The sequence below is a fragment of the Gigantopelta aegis genome, chromosome 6, assembly GCF_016097555.1.
Source record: "Gigantopelta aegis isolate Gae_Host chromosome 6, Gae_host_genome, whole genome shotgun sequence".
Taxonomy (NCBI): Eukaryota; Metazoa; Mollusca; class Gastropoda; order Neomphalida; family Peltospiridae; genus Gigantopelta; species Gigantopelta aegis.
Window position 1 is genome coordinate 62,236,778 of NC_054704.1, and position 17,018 is coordinate 62,253,795.

At 37.4% G+C, this 17,018-nt stretch overlaps 1 protein-coding gene across 1 annotated transcript in view; it reads left to right on the forward strand.

The window, feature by feature from the left end:
- Positions 1 to 7,294, forward strand: part of LOC121374428 — an 86,424-nt gene extending 79,130 nt beyond the window's left edge. Inside the window, exons 16-18 of the mRNA XM_041501530.1 lie at positions 119 to 238; positions 1,560 to 1,657; positions 2,033 to 7,294. Coding sequence (XP_041357464.1) covers positions 119 to 238; positions 1,560 to 1,657; positions 2,033 to 3,686 — 1,872 coding nt within the window. The 3' untranslated portion in view covers positions 3,687 to 7,294. The remainder of the gene's footprint in view (positions 1 to 118; positions 239 to 1,559; positions 1,658 to 2,032) is intronic.
- Positions 7,295 to 17,018: the final 9,724 nt, after the last annotated feature.

The window sequence follows — 17,018 nt, forward strand, 5'->3', positions numbered from 1 at the left end:
AGTGGTGGCCAACTGAAAATATAGAAATATATCTATTGGGTGGTCATCATATCTAGCAATTGTGTGTAGTGATTGCAAGATAACTCTAAATGTTTACATTTCTGGGGTTATATTTCAGCTTGCTCTACAGCCATACCAAAACTTGCCTAAGGAAATTGAGAGCTTGAAGACGGTCGTTGAAATGCGAAATGAAGAGATACAAAAACTTCGCCTTAAAAACATGGATCTTGAAAAACATGTAAGTTAAATCTTACATTTTGTTCTTTTACAGTTTTCCAAAATTACAGATTTTTCTTTTGATATTTTGTTGTATTATCTGAAGACAGCAATAATATTATTAGCAATAATACTGCCTTGATGTCTGAGATAAATCTGATACGACGACTTGAACTGCCATGGCCCACTCTTCTTGTGTAAGTTCTACATAGAGGAACTGGTGTGTTTGAGATAGGTTACACAGCTTAACAACATGAGCTGATGCTGGCTAGTTTCTAGCATTCATAGGTTACACAGCTTAACAACATGAGCTGATGCTGGCTAGTTTCTAGCATTCATAGGTTACACAGCTTAACAACATAGCTGATGCTGGCTAGTTTCTAGCATTCATAGGTTACACAGCTTAACAACATGAGCTGATGCTGGCTAGTTTCTAGCATTCATAGGTTACACAGCTTAACAACATGAGCTGATGCTGGCTAGTTTCTAGCATTCATAGGTTACACAGCTTAACAACATGAGCTGATGCTGGCTAGTTTCTAGCATTCATAGGTTACACAGCTTAACAACATAGCTGATGCTGGCTAGTTTCTAGCATTCATAGGTTACACAGCTTAACAACATGAGCTGATGCTGGCTAGTTTCTAGTATTCATAGGTTACACAGCTTAACAACATGAGCTGATGCTGGCTAGTTTCTAGTATTCATAGGTTACACAGCTTAACAACATGAGCTGATGCTGGCTAGTTTCTAGCATTCATAGGTTACACAGCTTAACAACATAGCTGATGCTGGCTAGTTTCTAGCATTCATAGGTTACACAGCTTAACAACATGAGCTGATGCTGGCTAGTTTCTAGTATTCATAGGTTACACAGCTTAACAACATGAGCTGATGCTGGCTAGTTTCTAGCAGTCATTTGTATTCTGATCAACTTCATGTTAGACAGCACCTAGTGACTGGATATTTAAAACTCATGATCAATGAAAGAAATAAGAAGAACTTTTCACTAGTCCCCCGGACAAATATATCTAGAAATCTACTTGTCCGCCAATACTTTCACTTGTCCAAATACGTTGTTAGTTTTATTCAAGTGCAAGGACATTAGTTTTGATTGCTGAAAATGAAACTGCATTGAAAATTTTGACTTGTCCACTGGACAACCACTGATGTACATTTTGCTTGTCCGAGCAAATTTCCACTTGTCAGGACAAACAAATATTGATGATGAAAATGTTTCTTTCTGCGTCACTTCGATGTTTTCCTATAATAAGATAAGATGTAGGTGATTTAGGTATGGATCTTTTTCATTTAAAGTCATTCTTGACAAAATTATGTTTCAGCTTGAAGAGTTGCCCATTGTGCAAGAGAAGCTGATTTCTTGTCAACAAAAAATTGAAAACTTGGAGGCTATTGTGAACATAAAGACAGATCATGAAAAGTAAGTTGGGGAGAACAGATTTGTTGTACACACGGTTGAATCCTTTTCCCACCACTTTCATCTGGATCCTGTAATTGTTATTATCCAAGTAGGTTTCACACTGTTTCTGTACAGCTTTCAACTCACCAGTAGTGGGTTTGAGCTCTATGTATCATCAGGGCATTGACATTATAAACATGTTGAAACATTTAACATTTCAGTTTGTATAATGTATTATTCATGTTTACATTTATTGTATGAATCTTTCGGTATAAATTATTTGGTAAGCTGTTTATCATCAAATTCAATCATGCATAGTAGGGGCTTAGTTTGACATGTATATTTTCTTAATATAAATTTGTTTCATATCTATAATCTTATCAACATATTTTACAGACAGCTTCATGGGAAGTGTCAGAACCTGATGAAAAAGTATGACAAGGAAAGCAAGACGAACAAGAGGCTGTCGATGGACTACGAGGAGTTAATGTGGCGCATGATCCAGGAATCTTCGACGTCCTCTGACAACGTCTACCATCGCCAGATCAGCCATTCTCCTCCCAGCAGTGGGAAGTCGTCACCGGACCCAGTTAGGAAGGGTCTCACTTCCACTGCTGGTGACGCGGAAGCAACATTACGCCGCTGCTATGGAGATGATTCCTTTGAGCGGCGACTCAAGCGGCGCTCAGGAACGTTCATCATCGAGTCAAAGGGATCATCTCCATCAGCCATTCCACAGGCAAAAAGATCATCATCAGAGGGAGTAGAACCATGTTCACCTCAATCGTCGGCCGTCTCTTGTTCGGATACCAGCAAACACTCTGTGACAGAGTTGTCCTCCCTGGACACCAGTCTACAAAGATCATCAGAGGGATTAGAACCATGTTCACCTCAGTCGTCGGCAGTCTCTTGTTCGGATACAAGCAAACACTCTGTCACGGAGTTGTCCTCCCTGGACACCAGTCTACAATCTGTCTCGAGCAGTGAGCTTTCCACCTCGAACACTAGTGACCAGTCTGTCTCACAACAAATACTGTCTCTTGACACAGCTGAGCAACCCGACTTGCAAGCGATAGGAGGGGACTGTGTGTTTGAAGATGAGAAGAATGACGATGCTGAAAAGAATGTCTCTGTAAACGTTTGTGTTGCCCTGCCAGATGAGGGAAAATGCCAAACCACAGATGAAGAAGAACAGTCACTTCCACAAAGTGACGAGGAACTATCACCTCCACATAGTGATGCACTCTTCTCTTCACACGATGGAGGACATTCCTCTTCAAACAATGGAGAACCATCACTTCCCCGTGACAGAGGTCTGTCAGCACAGACTGATGAGAAACAGTCAGCACAGACTGATGAGAAACAGTCAGCACAGACTGATGAGAAACAGTCAGCACAGATGGCACATACTGATGAGAAACAGTCAGCACAGACAGCACAGACTGATGAGAAACAGTCAGCACAGACTGATGAGAAACAGTCAGCACAGACTGATGAGAAACAAACAGCACAGACTGATGAGAAACAGTCAGCACAGACTGATGAGAAACAGTCAGCACAGACTGATGAGAAACAGTCAGCACAGATGGCACATACTGATGAGAAACAGTCAGCACAGACTGATGAGAAACAGTCAGCACAGACTGATGAGAAACAGACAGCACAGACTGATGAGAAACAGACAGCACAGACTGATGAGAAACAGTCAGCAAAGACTGATGATAAACAGACAGCACAGACTGATGAGAAACAGTCAGCACAGACTGATGAGAAACAGACAGCACAGACTGATGAGAAACAGTCAGCACAGACTGATGAGAAACAGTCAGCACAGTCAACACAGACTGATGAGAAACAGTCAGCACAGACTGATGAGAAACAGTCAGCACAGTCAACACAGACTGATGAGAAACAGTCAGAACAGACTGATGAGAAACAGACAGCACAGACTGATGAGAAACAGTCAGCACAGACTGATGAGAAACAGTCAGCACAGACTGATGAGAAACTGTCGGCTCATCACAGAGTAGTTAAGGAATCTGACGTGTAAAATAATCACACACCTACTGTATATCTTTGCCAGTAAGTCAACCTTGCCTGTAAGTCGAGCCCTGAAAACTTTTTTTTATTATTGTCCCTTTTATAAGTCGACCTATAAAAAATGACCAATAAATGTTAAAGTAATTCTTACTTACCCCCCCCCCCCCCCAGTTTAAAACAACATTGTGATGGAAAACGTTTGACTTGTAGTTGAAGATATACGGTAAACATTGGAAGTTAACTAGACCTGATCTTTCTAAGTGTTCAGTCACAGAGGCTGCCTGATTGGTTTTCAGGTGGATGAGACTCTGTGCCTTATCCTGCTAAATCAAGAGTGCAAAATGTCAATGGTCGTTCCATTGGTTTCATTCACTGGAGTTATCTTTGTGAATTGCAGAACTTGGTCACAGATTGTCTCAATTGTTTGAGCATGTGAATGACCTTGGACCAATATGTAGTCAGTTATTAGATCTACTACTCTTTGTCCTATTCCCAGTGGAAGTTTCCTAAACGTTGCTAAAGAAAATGTTGTGTATTAAAAAACCTAGAGAGCCCACAAAGTAATTCTGTGTGTTGGTGCATATTATATGGTTACGTTCTTTTGTGTGCCTATAATCGAAGAGAAATGATTATTCTGTAATATTATTATGAAGCTTGTGTTCAGTGCAGTGTGTGGATAAAAATATCTATATTAACCAAGGCCCTGGCCTGGTGCTTGTAAAACTTTTAGAGTCTAAACTCGAGACTCTAATAGAGTCTTGAGACGTGAACGTCATGACAACTCCATACAAATTGCGTGTGATGTCATTACAGATTGAGTGCGGGTCCTGTTCCACAAAACTGTCTTAGCGCTAAGATCACCTTGAGTGCATAAGGTAGTTACGTATTTAAGGTGATCTCAGCTCTAGGATCGCTTTGTGGAATGGAGACCAGGACTTCGACTGTAGAAACTTTTGATGATTAAATTAAGCAGATTGTTACACACATTGCATTAATGTTTACATAATATTTTGTTTTATTATTTAAAGAAATGTACCATCTAAAATCTAGTGATGAACAAAAACCACAGAAACATAGGTTAAAGTCAGGATTTAAAAACCACAAGTTAATAATTAAATTGTAGTTTGGTTTAATTTTGGTTTCAGATAACATAGGTAAAGAATGAAAAGCATAGTTGAAATATTGTTGAAAGGTTAATGTTTTTAAGTCTATGACAATTTTCACACTATCATTTTTGCTTCATACACAATAAATATAGCTTTTTTAAGTACAATATTTTCGTCAATCATTGTTAAATGCATGAGTAATCTTCAAACAAAAAAATTTCAATAGTATTTTTTCACTCAAACATCTCCTGCATTTTCAAAATAGAAGCATCATGCACCCAGTTTGTTGATATTTAGGGAGATGCAAAATGACATTCAAATACTGATGTCATTCAAATTCAGAAACGTTTATGTGATCTATGGGATGTGGCTCTTGTAACTTAGCTCTACATTGGTTATTTAAAATAATTGTTCATTCCATATTGAGCAGAGAACATCATTTATTTTGAAATAAAAATGTAGAACAAATATGTTCAGAGTTTTAAAAGATAAAAGAAACCAAATAGTAACATTTGTCCAATATAACGTAAAGCAAACTTTATGGGTCAAAAATTGTCATTGACTTTTCTTGTCCATTGTCAACTTTTAGTCTCAGGATTTCTCGTGTCTAAAACCTTTCAAGAGATGACTTCTTAAAAACAGAAAGAGCAAACTTTGGTGCTAGTTAGCTTGAAGGAAATGCAAATAATGTCTTTCAAACATGAAGTACAGCTAACTGTAGAAGACAGTTTCATTGTAATGCTGCTGATAAACTGGGCAGCATTTCATATCAACATGGTATACACGTGTAATACAGCCATGGCTGTCATACGGGAAGCCTAATGAATCTTAACATAGTATACACACACACGTAATACAGCCATGGCTGTCATACAGGAAGCCTAATGAATCTTAACATAGTATACACACACACACGTAATACAGCCATGGCTGTCATACAGGAAGCCTAATGAATCTTAACATAGTATACACACACACACGTAATACAGCCATGGCTGTCGTACAGGAAGCCTAATGAATCTTAACATAGTATACACACACACACACGTAATACAGCCATGGCTGTCATACGGAAGCCTAATGAATCTTGACCGTATACACGCACACACGTAATACAGCCATGGCTGTCATACGGAAGCCTAATGAATCTGAAAATATTAATAGTTTTTTATTTTGTTGTTAATTGATGTTTTAATAAATTTTGACATTAAATCAAATCCTAAGAATATTGTTAAAAAAATTTCATTCTAAATTCAGTATCAAAACAAAAGAGATGATTTAAAATCTGCATATTATATTTCTTTAATTCATGGTGACCAATTAGGCTGGTGTGGAAGTTAGCATTGAAATTAGTTTTTTTTTAATTTGTAAATTATATCTTCGAATTCATTTGTGTGTGTAAATACCGGTAGTTGTTGTGTGTCAATGAAATTCAGTTTAATGTTTTTGATCTTTGAAAAATAATAATATGCACTGTAAATTTGAGACATAATGAGTATTTTACATGAAAAAGTTTTCAGCTTTTATGTGAATAGATTAAATGTCAGAATTATATATAGTCCATGTGTGTCAGGATACTTTGCATATAGCTGTAGATATTTTAAGCTAGATACCTGCCAGCAGTATTGGTAAAGAGGGAAGCAATAAACAACAATTGGTTAATGATGTCAGTGAGTGCTGTTTTTACATCTTCATTTACATTTTCAGTAAATCAACACCGTGGCTGGGGGAGGGCATTCATCCCACACTTGTGGCTACCTCGGTATTTAAATGTCCCAGAATGCATTTAAGATCAGCTACATGTACAATGTCATGTCATGTCATAGGGTTTTACGTGCATATTCAGAACAAGCTGTTGTAACGCATGCCTGTTGTTGGCACAAGAGCCGGCCTTGGCCGGCTTCTCCGTCCATGACAGGAAAGGTGGGGGGAGGGGAGAGGAGGGACTGCCTGCACTGGCAGGTGCAAGGGAGCACCAGCAGCCCGATCAAATCGGTAGCAGGCGGGTGGGGTACATGTACAAGCCAGAGTTAACAAGAAATATTTGAAAGTAGGCAACAGCAGAATGGTTTAGATTTGGAACCTAATTCGTTTAAGTATTTATATAAATAAACACTTTAACTGACATTCGCTGTAAGTTAATGTATAAAATCTGTAGGTGGTAGAAGTTATTTTAAATCGGTAACCTACCATCTGAAAATGCGTGTTTTTAGCTGAGTTTTTTTGTTGTTTTTTATTTAAACGGGAGAAAAATGCTTGGTTTATTTTCTTTTTAATCACCAGAGTTATTATCAAACACATTGGTGATCAGAATTTTATGCAGAAATTTGAATTGCATAGCTTTATTCAAAGATGTATAGTGTAAGTATTGTTATTTCATTTTCATACATCATCCTGACCAAATTTTCAATTACTCTGTTACTTTTTGTAACACTGGGAGCATGTATAGAAGTTTGAATTGGGTTATATATACATGTATATTATAAAATAAAGAAATACTTCTAAAAATATATATTTAAAATTAGTTCCTTTTTTTTTCCACATATTTTTTTTAAACAACCTTTATTATTACTTTAATTTAGCATATTAATACTGTATGAATTGAGTATTTCTAGGAACAGACCGGTATTAAGATCTTGGTCTTGTCTCAATAGGTGTCCGAGTTACACACATCAGAGGTTTGCATTTATTATCTTATAATACAAAATGCTGATAACGCTAATGATTGACAAAGAATGCTAATTTAGTTTAAAATAACAGAGCATTTCTGTTCAATAGGAATAAAAACCATAGAAATGTATCAACAATCCTAAATGTTAGCATGGACCTATGCTCAGCATTCAACTGTTGGGGTTTGTGGTGTAATGTTTTCAAGTAAATCTTGCATTAAGAGTCACCTTTATTAGGGAGGTTGTGATTTCCAGCTTGTACAGGAAGGGATATTTTTGTTTTACAATATCTCAGCACATTTTAAACTACAGGTGTTTGGTGTCTTAACATTGGTTATTTTGACATTTTGTTTGGTCTAAAGACTGTAAACTCGTTGCCATAACATAGGCTTCTCTTTTTGGTCCTTTATATGCATTTTCCCATAGACAGGACGGTGCATACTGCAGCCTTAGTTGTAAACCACCAAGAACATAGAGGGTGATTGATACTCATCATACATCAGGCAAGCGCTGTATGGACTGAGCTAAATCCTTCTCAATCTAATTAAAATTAGCTCCACAATTACATGTGGATCTTACACCAGCCAGTTGGAGCTCATGTTCACCAATCAAAACCTTACTTGCAGAATCCTGCCAGTGATTTAAAACTAACAACACTGCGTAGTCCCCAATGTCCAGGTAACATTTCGTCTGTAAATAATAATTTAAATATTGACCAATGACACTTCGCCTTTTATAACGTTATTTGGGAGCATACAAATTCTAAAAATATCGGGCGAGTCTATTTTAGTGGCCGCAGTACAGCGAACCATACCAATAGGTACGGGGTGGGTTGTCAGTCTTTAATTTTACATTAAAAATTATTTATTTATTTATATTAAAAAAAAACTAAATCAGTCTTCAGTTTTACATTACAAATTATTTATTTTATAAAATAAAACATGTTTTAAGGCATTCATAATTCACACGAAACATGTCGTATACCCTAAGGATAATTCGGAATGTTTTCAAATTATTTTTAAATCACTGGCAGGATTCTGCAAGTAAGGTTTTGATTGGTGGACATGAGCTCCAACTGGCTGGTGTTAGATCCACATGTAATAGTGGAGCTAATTTTAATTAGATTGAATCCTTCTCATCTTCTACATATCTCAATACTGGCAAGCATAGTTGTTCATTAACTTTTGATCAGCTATCAATTCTTCTAAGAGCTTAGATAGTATCATTCAGAAACTTGATACAGGGATCCTCCGGGGCAGTTACTACAACTAGTAGAGAGAGATTTGAAATTGAATGTGACATTTCTAATTTTCATGTACTGGTAGTTGTACATTTCTACACATATGGAGTAACTAGTAACAATGTGTACGTATAGCACATGAGTTTTATCTTTCTACATATATGGATCAACTTGTAATAATGTGTACGTATAGCACACAAGTTTCTCTTTCTACACATGAGCAACTTGTAATAATGTGTACATATAGCACATGAGTTTAGCACATGCGTTTATCTTTCTACACATACTTGTTCAGGTTTCTGTACACACTGGAAATAATAGGCTCTCTGTTAACTACAAGTACTGTCTCTAATTAATAATTCTGCTAAATTATCCTATGAATGAAAATGACTTCTAGAAAACATCTGTTGGTCAACGCCAGTCGTCTCTGGTGTATGCATGTAGATAGAGAGTTATGTGCTGTATTCACTATCACTAGCGAGATTGTCAATGCCAGTCGTCTCTGGTGTATGCATGTAGATAGAGAGCTATGTGCTGTATTCACTATCACTAGCGAGATTGTCAATGCCAGTCGTCTCTGGTGTATGCATGTAGATAGAGAGCTATGTGCTGTATTCACTATCACTAGCGAGATGGTCAATGCCAGTCATCTCTGATGTATGCATGTAGATAGAGCTATGTGCTGTATTCACTATTACTAGCGAGATGGTCAGGATGTTATATAGATACCTTTTATCAACATCTAGTTCAAGTAAATGCTAATTCTAGTGGTACACTTTATCTGCATGAATTTAATAAAGACATCATTCCACACGATTTCACATAGTTTTGATTAGTATTAAATGGCTCGGTTGCCTCTGCTTCATCCTGCTTATTATGAACTGCACATTTGCTACATTGACCAATTCAAATACTTTGTTTATGTGTGCTTTGTATATTGTTGCTCTCAGGTTTTGACGTAATCAAAAGTTTTATTAGATCATTAGTGCTGTTTAGAAATACTTTGCTGTCATTTTGTTGTTACCTAGCAATAAATAAATATCATCTTCACTCTATACATTGTAATTGTAGACATCACCTCATAAAATGCTTTTTGTGTTCAAATATTTATTTATTATATATGTATTTGTTATCTTTTAAATTAAATTTATGTACAAATTAAAATGTTTGATTTATGTCTCCAACTTGAGTTCTCAAACATCTGTGAAATCTATCTGGAATAGGATACGTACAATCTAGGAACAAGAATCCAATAATATAGCCATTTGTTTGTCAATGACATGGATGTGAAGTCTCATTGTGACATTGCCAATTCATAGGCAGACAATGTCTCTCATAACTCCTCTTCTTCTTTTAGTACAGATGCTTTTACATCTGTCAGAAATAAAACTGAAAAGCAACCTATTAACTTTTCATCTGAAAATGCTGAAGTATACAACAGGCACTTCTCTTTGCAGGAGTTGCAGGATGCTCTATGTAGAGCCCATGATACTAAAGTAGGACCAGATGAAATACACTATTAACTCTTAAAACACTTACCTGAATCCTTAATGGTTCTATTAAATATCTTTTAACAAAAATCTGGATTTCTTGTGACTTTCCTTCCGATTGGAGAAAAGCCATTGTCATTCCTATTCCTAAGTCTGATAAGGATCCAACAAATCCTACCAGTTATCACCCAATTGCTTTAACAAGTTGCATTTGTAAAACCATGGAAAGAATCATCATCCATAGATGATATTTCGAGTTCCACAAATTGCTTACTAACGTGCAATGTGGGTTCAGGTCTAGACATAGCACAGTCGATCATCTTGTTAGATTTGAAACGCTTTGTAGGGATGCTTTCATCCATAACCAGCATTTGGTATCGGTCTATTTTGACCTCGAGAAAGCTTGTGATACCATGTGAAAGTATGGGATTTTGAAAGACCTCCATGGCATGAGCCTAAAGCCCCAGTCAGACTGGGCCTGCGACCAGGTTACAACCTAGCTGCGGCCGAAAAATGTTGGAATCACTGGCAAATTGTAGAAAGAGTGTGCAACTGGTCACAGAGGTCGTAGGTAATCACCAGAGCAAAATCAGTCGCAGCAAGGTCAATGGTCCAAATTGTAAGAGGTTGCAGACCGGTCTTACATGGTCATACCACCAGTTGTGCATAATCGCGGGTCAAGTAGTCTCACAATTCGTCATGCTACTGGTCATGCCACCTGACAATCAGTGGTGCGACCTGTCATGGCCCGTCCCGACTGGTTGCATGACCTTACGATTGGTGGTACCACCAGTCTTTAGCTCACAGACCAGTATATTTGGAGTGGCTTTTGGGGTTCGGGTCACTCTCCACTACAACACCCACTATGGCAGGTGTACCAATGCCGCCGAGAAGACTCGAACTTATGTTGACCCGACTGCAGATGGAGCGAATTATAGTTTCAGTTGAAAAGTTTGATGTGTACTCCTTGAGAGCTAGATGACTACTGATGCTGATGCATGATCGCGAGCCTTTATATATGATCGAGCGACCCATCTCACAATAGGCTGTGATCGATCGTCTGAGCAGTCGCCAATCGCCACCATTAGTCGCACAATTACCTACGCTTGATCTTTTGATCGATCTTCTCCAATCATTGGTGATCGCATGACCACGCATACCACCTATAGTATGATGATCTACCACCAGTCTTAAGAGCAATCACAGTATACGATTGCAAATGGAGATCATAGCAAACACTGCCGATTTGTCATACCTCGGCCAAATTGCCACCAATTGCACGATCCAGAAAACGTATGATCCATTGTGACGGAGGCTTTAGAGGCCTGACTTTATCTCAAATTTCTTTTAAAAATAGGTCTTTCAAGGTACGAGTGGGATCTACATTATCCGATTTTCACTCCCAAGAGATGGGTGTGCCTCAAGGTAGCATCCTGTCAGTACCCTTATTTTCCATGAAAATTAACAGTGTCGCCCAGTGTTTAAAACCTGGTGTTGATGTCAATGATTTTCAGATTTGCTACAGGTCATCCAGTATGAGTACCGGTATCATTGAATGTCAGTTGCAGCTTTGTTTTAATAAACTTCATCAATGGGCAACTGACAAATTTCAATTCTCAAAGTCAAAAACCATCTGTACGCATATTTGCCAGAAAAGACGTCACCATTTAGATCCTCGGCTGTTTCTGGACAAAAATCCAGTTCCTATTGTGGAGGAGACCAAATTTCTGGGGGTTATTTTTGACAGGCTATCTTTTGTTCCTCATTTTCAGTATGTTAAAAAGAAGGCTTTAAAGGCCCTCATCTTAAAAGTTATTGGCAAGACTGAACGGGGGCAGATCAAAAAGTTATGCTCCGACTTTAAAGATCTTTAGTTGTGTCTAACCTTGATTATGGGTGCATTGTGTATGGGTCAGCTCGTAAGTCTTACTTGCAAATGCTAGATACACAACCAGGGACTTGGGCTTTGTCTTCATGCTTTCAAAACGTCTCCTGTGGAGAGCGCCTACGTCAATGCACACAAACCTAGTCTGGGTGCTAGACTTGCAAAGCTTTCTCTGCAGTATGCTACAAAGAATGAATTGATGCCAAAACATCCTGCACATAATGCAGTGTTTGATAACATATCTACAAAGTTATTTGAAGCGAACTGAATGCCATTTGGTCTTCGTATTAAGCAGTTTTTATCAGTTTACAACATTGATTTAACCAACATTTTGGAAACACCATCATATTTTATTTTGCCACCTTGGTGTATCAAACCACAGAAAATTGTATTTGATCTTGTGCATCTAAAGAAAGATCGCACAGATGCAGTTATTTATAAACAACATTTCATGGAAATCCAAGAGAGGTTACTGTGATTACATTCCTGTTTACACAGATGGATCACAGAATGAGTATTCTGTGGCTTCTGCTAGTTTTTCCATCAGACACAATAATTTCCATGAGATTACCCAATTCAGCATCAATCTTTACTGCTGAAATCTGGGCAATCATTAAAGCCCTGGAACAGATTAAGGATTCATGTGCATCCAAATATATTATTTTGACACTCACTTTCGTGTCTCCATGCTTTACAGTACATAAAATTGGAGCATCCCTTAGTTGGGATGGTGATACGAAAATGTGTCTCTTTATCAATTGCCAATAAAGATGTTCTATTTTGTTGGGTACCCAGCCATGTTGGCATGAAGGGTAATGAAAAGGCAGATGTTGCTGCCAAGTCTGCTTTGAACTTGCCCCGTGTCAATGTTGGTGTTCCCTAGTGTTTTTACATTTTATATTCACCAATATATACTCGAGGAAAAAAGTTCCTGTGCTCGAAATAATTGCATATAGAATATTGTTTACTTCAAATCTGGTCATAAAACTTTCAGTAAATGAACGATATTTCAGCGGTGTCCTGTCAATTGCACGAGCTATTCATGCTTTGTGAATACAAGTTGCATTACTAGCATTTTGGGTCACATGCTCCTGTTTGACGTCATTTTTCTTATCATTGGACTCTAAAACAATTGTATGAATTCTAATCACTGAGAAAAATGCTTTTGTTGGTATCCAATCATCGTCAGTGTGATGTCACGACTCCAAGAAAATTAACTTCTTCAAACAATGGGTACGACTGAAGTGAAAATGGCACAAACGTTGTTGCTATTTATTTTGGTGTTCATCAAAACACTATGCAGTGTCTGCGGAGTTGTTCTCGACTGTTTAGGGATACTAGGGATCTTCCATGTTTAGGAAGTCGACACATGACGTCACATTAACAAACTGTCGATATCAAGCGGGTGGACATGTGGAATCATTTCGAAATGACAAGTTTAATGTCCCAATACACCCCTGAGTTAAGGCCAATCAGTGGAAGAATTGTACGCAACCGATTAGATGATCACAGAGTACGACCATGACCGTACATCAATACGTTGTTCTGTTACATTGTCACCGACGGCGCACCAAGCACTGTGTAGACCGTACTTCAGGTTCAGAAGGCAGGAGTGGATCAGCCTACTTTTAACAGATAAATAGTACATCTATGTAGAACACAATATTTTAAAATATTAAAATATAAATATCATTGAAATTTTAATGATGCACAGGAACTTCTTTCCAGGAGTATATCTTTTTGACTTGGCAAGATGATTAGGACGGTGCGATTGCGAACAAGTTTCATTCTGTGAAGCCAGTTCTGGGAGCGGCAGTCCTACAAGCCGTGCCCATACATATTTGACAAATTCATTTATTTTAGTGTGAACATTGTCAGTGTACACCGACTTTGTGCGCCAAATGAAATGATATATTTAGCAACAGAAATATTTTGGAATATTAAATTCCACCCAGAATTAATTTTAAATTAGCCTTTTGGGCACTCAGAGACTACCTTCTCGAGATTTTATCTCCAAGACATGTCACACAGTTCAGATGGTCTTTGTAGATTGCCTGTTGTGGCAGCTCAGCAAGTTTTGGCTTAAACCTAGGGGACGGCCAGGACAGATGACCTGATCCCCCAAAGTGTAGTAGTTAAGTGGGTTTCTGCTTCCTTGAACTCACATGGTTTTCCGATTCCCCTTCCCCATGATCATGGTACCCCTATTAAGATTTCATGGTGCTAAAATCGAGCAAGCTCCTCAATCACGGCGAGGCGAGTAGTTTTTTGTTTACAACTGATGTTTAGGGTTTCAGATCTGATGAACTAGTGAAAACGTTTATAACAGTCCACCCCGACACCCTAGACTCCCACCATCCTACAGGTGTGTTAAATCTTCAGTGTTTATTGTTTTAAGTATTGAAATAGAAAGGAGAAACTTTCTGTCTTATTTTCTATTTCTATGAAATACTTACGACAATAAACACCCCACAGGCTTAGGGTATTTTGGAGACAGAGGTCTGGTTACTCTATATTAGGTGACTCAAGAACTTATGAGGCTGATGATACACAGGGGTATTCGGTTGTGACAATCAGAACAATGGTGTGGACCGGTATCATCTATGACGCGGAAAAGTTTTTCCGTTTTGCCTTCAGGCTCAGTAAGTTGTTATATTTGGCTTTAAGGATTGGTTAACTAACATCTAACCCAGTGTTTATTGTTATACATAAGTCATAGAAATAGAAAATAAGGGAGACATTTTTTCCATCAACTTCTCTTTCAAAAGTTGACACAGCCAGACATTATTTCGTTTAGTACTACCTTAAGGGTGGTAAAAATGGCCATACAATGACTTCATTGTACCTAGACTTGGTTTCCATTTCAACACCAAAGCTAAAAATTACATTTTTTTAATGACACCACCATTGGGATGTCAAACAACTGATAATTCTAACATGTAATCTTAAAAACCCGCTATATTTTTCCATTAGTTTCAAGGGATTTTTATATGCACTTTTTAACAGGCAAGAAAGCACATACCATAGCCTTTGATGTACTGTATTTTCTCATTGACAAACAAACCTGTCAAATTTGGGGATAGAACATATAGACAGGAATCCCCATGGGTATCAAATGTGCTCCACTACTCTCAGATTTGTTTCTATATGCATATGAATCAGGATTTCTTATAAATGATGATCTGGTTAAATCAAAACAAAGGAATCTGGCTAAAACTTTTGACTTTACATTCTGCTATATTGATGATCTTAAATCATTCTATAATAGCACGATTACCTCCCATTGGTTTACCCATAAGTTAGAAATAAAAAGAGGCATCTGAAGGTATTAAATCAGTTTCCCATCTTGATCTATGCATAAGAGATTAAAAACGATACTGGTCTCCAAACTGAGCTGTATGACAAAAAGAGACTTCAATTTTCCCTTTGTCAAGCAATATACCTTCTGCTCCAGCTTTTGGTGTTTACATATCGCAACTTCTATGATACCTTAGGGCATGCTCATTGTATGTATATCATTTAGGCACAGTTGGTCCATCAAGATGATGATGTCCAGGGACTCCCGAGGGCATTCAGAAAGTTTTACGATAGATTGTGGTAGACATATGAAGACTATATCTACTTAACGTAATGCATCACTGACCAAAATGATAGCTGAAGCTATTCCATATTTTGAATTTGTGCATGCTTTTTCATCTCTTTGGAGAAACTTTTGCACATTTATTATTTGTTCATTGTTTTAGATGGAGTAACAGACTTGACAGCGGTGGTGGCAGTACTCATGATGGGTGCCACCAGTGGAGCAGGATACGCTCACCTTTTGCTAACACCTGATATCATCAGTTATGACAGTGATTCATGAGTGCATGTACTTATCTAATGAGTTCTATCAGTGCTAGTTTTGATTTAATAGAAAATTAGCCTGAGTGGCAATCCTCTTTTTGGCACTGCAAAGATGACATCTCCAGCAAAGGATCTTTTCAGGAGTAGCTGTCCTATAGACGAGACACTAGATAGATATCATAGAATCAACCACTATTTTGCCAAATGCAGAGATACAATCCTGACCATGTATTAGGGTTCTGTCATTCAGATTTGACATTAAACTGAGAAAATATGGGAAACAACTCTTACTTCCATATATATTTGTATAATAAACACCAACGAAACACAGATCCTGGTATTGGCAGGTTCTACTGACACTATGCATAAAAAAAAAATCAGTTAAGAATTAACCGCAATTATTTGTTTGTTTATGCAAGTATGAATTTTTTCGTATAAATAAAAAATAAATAATTGCAGTCAAATCTTATAATTAAATTTATATGCACACTTTAACAATACATAACTGAATTTATTTAGTCTAGCTTTAAATACGCCTGTAGTATTGTTTGTGTAAACTTCATTGATACTTATGTTGTGTAAAAATGCAAACATTCATTCACTATTATTTGAATTGGGTGATTTTTTAAATGTCATTTGGTAAATGACAATTTTGATAAGCGACACAATTTACAGTAGAGGGAACCATTTAATTTTTGCCAACAGCTGTAGAACAACACTTACATGTAAGTTTTAGGTGTGAAGTTTAAAACATTTCTTTGACCATCGACAAGTCTCATTTCATTAGCGAAGAGGGTTTTTTGGGGGGTTTTAATCCATATACATGTCTACTCTGCTGTAGCATTTTCCATTAATTTATCATATATAAAAAAACATATATCTGTGTCACAATATTATTGCTTTTCTATCTTTCATGTGTGTAGTCTACAAAATATTTAAATATGAATAATCCAGCTTGTTGCACAAAAATAGTGCAAGTCAGCTGGGTGGATTGTAGTAGGTGTGGCTTACCTTTTTTCGGTTCATCAAGATTTGAACGAAAAAAAGTAAGCACCTCTGGACTAATCTGATTGCTGTAAAGTGTATAGACGCAAAAAAAAAAAATTTTA